The sequence below is a fragment of the Agrilus planipennis genome, unplaced genomic scaffold (genome assembly GCF_000699045.2).
Source record: "Agrilus planipennis isolate EAB-ADULT unplaced genomic scaffold, Apla_2.0 scaffold204, whole genome shotgun sequence".
Classification (NCBI taxonomy): Eukaryota; Metazoa; Arthropoda; class Insecta; order Coleoptera; family Buprestidae; genus Agrilus; species Agrilus planipennis.
This window is the reverse complement of record NW_020438921.1, coordinates 322,758-328,631: the sequence shown is the minus strand read 5'-3', so window position 1 is coordinate 328,631 and position 5,874 is coordinate 322,758. Positions and strand designations below refer to the sequence as shown.

Sequence of the window (5,874 nt, the reverse complement as noted above, 5' to 3'; positions counted from 1 at the left end):
CATGATATGCTACAAAACCTAATTAATCACGAATTTCTAATTTTATGTACTCTTGTCTCCGACTGTACCTCCCAAACATCCTTAAACAGAATGAATGGGACTGTCGAGAATATAGGATTTACCTCACACTTTATTCAATATTTCTGCAAACATTTTGTAATCAAATCACTTCTGAGCGCCAGCAATGAAAAATGTCTAAAACGAAGAACCCAGAAATGCTTTACTCGAACTTTTTGTAATCACAATTGTAAAAATATTTATTGAATCCGTACAGATAGAATTTTATAAATAGTACTGCAAAGATAAGCTTGTACTATTGCAATTTTATTTCTTATAAATTTAAATAATCTTTTTTCCAGGAATATATTTCGAAGCATAGTCATAAGTGTACCGATTGTGACTTTGCTGTACGTTTTTATGAATATATCATACTTAACGGTGTTGACGGTTCCCGAAATGATAAATGCCCCTGCAGTGGCAGTTAATTTTGGTGAAAGGGTACTAGGAAATTTCGACTTTCTGATACCAATGGGAGTAGCTCTTTCCACTTTTGGATGTGCTCTAAGTATACAATTCAGCGTTACACGGTAATTATTCTTAATCTATTGTATTTGGGTACGTTTGTATAGGGTGGTCCAATAGTGCGATTGAAATACAATAGCTCGATTATTATCAGAGATGTGATTTATTTGAAATACTTGCATTTAAATCCTTTTTTGAGAAAAGCATTTTGTATTTTATTTGCAATACTTTTCCAAATGTATTTTATAATTCGCTTATAGTGTTGCCCATTTTTGCTAATACAGGGGCTTTTATAAACATTGCCTAAATCTTCAAATTAAAATAATTTCAAAACGAAACAAGATAGAAGAAAACTTTCTCAACACTTTCTGTTATCGCCTACAAAACTTGCTTTTTTTGTACTACTTAGTAGTTTGTTTTTTTTTTGTGGGCTTGGATTTTCGAAATTTTTGAAACCGTATTTTATTATCTTTGTAACGACACTTTGCACAAGCATCATTTCGAACGTTTCGATGCAGAAAATCTATTTTCAGGATTTTTCTATTATTTTTTAAGTATTACTTCAGCGAAATACCATACAAATTAAGAATGACTCCTAAATAAATGACTGCCCATAAAAGATGTTGTAACTCTTACCTCTTCCAAGATAGGAAGACAGGGATTAGTAAATGATAACTTATTCTTTTGTAAAAATTAACATTGTTTTTTTTTTACCAGGAGTATACATAAATAATACGTACGAATAGTGGATTCAGATTATGAAACTCAAAAAAAATTATATACAGGGCGCTTCACTTGAAAGATCTAGAAAACCGTAACTCACACCATTGATTCCTCTGATATATTCTGTTATGCAAAAATTCTAAAGCGTATTGGGGAAATTAAAAAAAGGAAATATTTGCAATGAATTTGTATAAATAAGTACATATTCCATTAAACAAAATACAAGATGCCAAATGGACCCTTGACCTTTAACAATCTTTTTCGAATTTCTAAACTTAACCGCTTGCGAACACAGAAATAACTTCTTTTTGTTAAAGGCGACCCTTTGCTGCGCTATCCTCTGCTTTAAATCTCTACTACTCCTTTCATCCTGACTTATCTTTATATTCACTTTTTCTCTACTCTTTCTTTCCTTGTATACCAGTATTTTTGTTTTTACTTTTATTTATTTTCATGCAATTCTGTTTTGTCAATACTGCTTCCATTTTATTTAAGACTATCTCGAATTCCCCCTTGCTAGATGCTAATTCTGCAATATCATCTGCAAGTCTAAATGTACTGATCCTTTGCCCCTGTATGTCTATCAGTCAAGCTTTTGACAATGTTAATTAAATGGGACAAGATGTTAAATATACTTAAAAAAGTAGGGACAGATAGAAGAGTGATACTTAGTTTGTATAAAGAGCAACAGACAATTATAGAACATACGCAGCAACGTAGAGAAGTAAATTAGGAATTAGNGAAGTAATTTATCTTATAAATACAATGGATTCTGGATTATAATTCAGCTAATGAAACGTAAGTCAAATATTTTATTATAATGAATTGTATTTTCAGGTATTTCTTCAAGTTATGGAGACGTTCGTCTCAAAAGAGAATTGGGATTATTTTCGGCGATTAACATGATTTTAGCAGTAATGATAGGTTCTGGAATTTTTATATCACCTGCTTCGGCATTAGAACACTCAGGTTCCGTTGCAATGTGTATTTTGATATGGACTATATGCGGAATTGTATCACTCTTTGGTAAGTTTATAATAAAAAGAATTTAAACAGATTACTGCTTAAATTTTGATTGCTCTGTTGAATATTTCTAATAATTTAGCGAAATAACAGTGCTGGATTCGAATGCTAGTAAAATGTTTCCAGATATAGGATACGGATACCGGTAATGCCGCATGGATACCGGATACAAGATACGGTTGCTTTTAGTTTCTATAAACACCTGCATCCGGATACTTTTTTCGTATAACGGAACCTCACGTCTGTAGTAACTGTGACTTGTCTATACCATCGGCAAACGGTACAATGTCATTACGAGATACATAATTTTTCAAAAGTTTAGTATCATCGAAAAATGTCACTTTTTCACTTTTGTTCTATGAAAGTGGCAGACAATATTGTTACATAGTATTTATAAATTTATATTCAGGTCACTGGTAAATCTAAATTATTTATTTTAAGTTGCAAGCTAACACCTAGTAGGTCAATTAGCAACCTTTTATATAGCGGAAACAATAATTATAATTAAGAAGATGAATGTCGAGAGTGAGGAGTTGAACTAAAGATTAGATAGATGCAAGGTGGTGAGGCGGCCTACCGTTTTCACTCACTTTGTGATAGTTCCCTGCCAATTCTACATTTCCCAATTATCTAATAAGGTAGACTATTAATATACTATTGGATTACTAATTAACTGTAATTAAGTAGTTGGCTAGTCATTCTAAATTGTATAGGTACCTAATCCACCTTCAATTTTAGATTAAAGTAATTATATCCCATTTCTAAATATATCTAAAATTCGTAGCCGTATAACATGCTGGGGTAGTTATATCTCAAAATAAACAGATAAATTTATTCCTTTATGACATGGTGGAGGCGCTAAATAAATAAAAATAATAAAAAATTCGCTTCATTGTGACAAAGTAAACAAATATATCATAAAATTCGTACAGTAGATAAGTAGGTGCCGGCTTGCAGTTTTAAATAAATAATTTAGATGTACCAACTTTGTACCAGTGACCTGAATATGCGTTTATGAATACTATTTATGTAATAATACATATAAAATCATTTATTCAGCGATTTAAAAGCGATTGGATGCACTATAACCCTAACTTATCCCGAATTCATAATTATAAAAATATACGTATTTGTTAACCCACCAAAGCAAAGCAAACTTTTAACTTGGACTGTTTTTGCCCAGTTTAATAGTTTAGTTAATTTTCATTATACTTTTTTGTTGTCAGACACTTACAGTAACTTAACGGTCAAATAAGTTAAAGCGTACGGTAAAATTAGTTGTGACGTTATGACTTAATTCACTCTACTTGACGATATAATTTACAATATTCTCGACTAGCAATCGCAATTTCGATCTTATTAGATCTCATCAGAACATCTTAAGCAATTTCGATATATACCTGATTTTTTTTTGTTTTCGTGGAAAGTTTTCGAAATATACCCAGCCGTTCGTACGACGGCTGAGTGTCTTTCGAAGATTTCTCCTCTTCAACGAAAACAAAACAAAATCAGGTATTTAGGTAAATACCTGAACAAATCGAAATAGCTTATTAAAATATTATATTATTATATTATTATATAAGTTATGGCAGATTATCGCCATTTTGTGACTTTTGCGACTAAATGAAATATTTCATATGTTAGGCAAGAACCTTGTCTTAATAAATCCATGTACTGTCAAAACTCGATATTACATAAATTTGCTTTCAAAAAACGTCTTTGTTTTGGTTGATGATTTATTCAAAGTGCTGAAGAGATCAAAAACCAATTAACATCGCGATCCGCATATGACTTTCTTAATGTACGGCGCGAGCATCAACAAGTTGTGCTCGTTTGTACGCTGTGCAGTAACACAGTGCGCATCCGATTTGTCCGCAGACACACTATAAAGATTCTATACAGTAGGTTCACTCTTTTGATCTGCTTGAAATATCCGCATTTTTTTGCAGGCCATCATAAATTAACTTTATGTGCGTTGAACTATCATATACGAGGACGGTTCAATAGCTTTACGAAGTGTTTAGATACAAAATGTATTTGTACCTACTGTGACTTCACGATACCATTCTGTACAAGCCAGCCCCTGATTCGTAGATGAAGTGGTAGGAGCGGGATGTATGGGCGTGGCTAGGAAGTAAACCTACTGTATAGAATCTTTATACTGTGCCCCAGGCAAGGAGATTTCGCTTACACGTTTTGTGTAACAACTAACAATACCTAAACCCATCCGCAGTTGTCCATTGCGCAGCGTACAATCGAGTTTTCTATCCTTTTAGATTCATACGCGTTCGGTTAAATTACTGTTCCTATATTTAATCTTTTTATACCTACTTTAGTTAGCAGCAGACGTCAGTAGACGGCGGTATAATATGCAACAACTACGTGTCTCTTTTTTGCAGTACATTAATGCTTATTAATTTCAAATTTTTTGGTTTATTGGTATGTATAGTATTTTTTTAATTGTAGGAGCTCTTGCGTATGCCGAGCTAGGTACGGTAGTCCCAAGATCAGGGGCGGAGTACGCATACTTTATAGATTCTTACGGACCCCTACATCCATTTTGGGGCAAATTGCCTGCTTTTATAAATTCATGGGTACTTGTGATTGCCCTAAGACCCGCCGAAGTCGCAGTAATAATGTTAACTTTTTCCGAATACACATGTCAACCTTTACTGCATTATTTAAGAATAAATGATGAAATAAATCAAATGCATATTAAGAAAATGGTTACATTAATCTCAATTGGTAAGGAAACGTTCTTATATTCCTCAAGAAACATTTTTAAACGAAAATTAAAAAACCTATAATTATACTTTGTAAAGTTTTAAACTTGCAATTTTCAAACAATTTTACTACCCATTAACATATCCTCATAAAATGTGTTTTTGATGAACTTCACGCAAAATGTTGTTCTCAAAATTTAAAAACTTAGGCTTTGCATTTTTAAACATTGACAAGATCTCTACATAGCATTTAGAAAAAAATGTCGGTGACAGGAATTTTGGTACAATAATGACTGTCATCATCATCATCATAAGGTCGTCAGTCCTAAGACTCTTTCCTATCCTGAGCTAATCCTCGCATTTCCCTAAAACTAGAACAACCCACATCCTTAACAGCAAACAGTAATCTAATCTATGTTTATTTCTACCCCTCGTAACTCCCGTTTCTGCCTCTAATATGTCTCTGACTAGACCTTCATGTCCGAGAAGGTGTCCTACCAACCAATCACGCCTATTTAGGTACTGTTGACATAGAGTCCTCTGTTCTCCTATTCTTTCTAATATCTTTTCATCCCTAACTTTCTCTATCTACGGTATCCTCACCATTCGCCTGTAACACCACATTTCGAACACTTATAACCTTTTCTTTTCCACAGTGCCTACCGTCCATGTTTCGCACCCGCACAGCGCCGCACACCTTTAACAACCTGCGCTATCCTCTGCATTATATCCCTATTACTCCTCCCGTCCTCACTTATCTGGACTTCTCAGATACTTAAAATCAGCCACTTCTTCTAATTTTTCTAAATTTTTTTTCCTTTGAATACCAGTATTTTTTCATGGCTGTCATTAAATATAAAATTATTTTTATTTAATTTATTAT

General features: G+C 33.1%; 1 protein-coding gene across 1 annotated transcript in view; it reads left to right on the top strand.

The window, feature by feature from the left end:
* Positions 1 to 2,162: 2,162 nt before the first annotated feature.
* The window catches only part of LOC108741473 (b(0,+)-type amino acid transporter 1), an 11,894-nt gene continuing 8,182 nt past the window's right edge, over positions 2,163 to 5,874 (top strand). Inside the window, exons 1-2 of the mRNA XM_025973834.1 lie at positions 2,163 to 2,271; positions 4,735 to 5,013. Of these exons, the coding sequence (XP_025829619.1) occupies positions 2,163 to 2,271; positions 4,735 to 5,013 (388 nt within the window). The remainder of the gene's footprint in view (positions 2,272 to 4,734; positions 5,014 to 5,874) is intronic.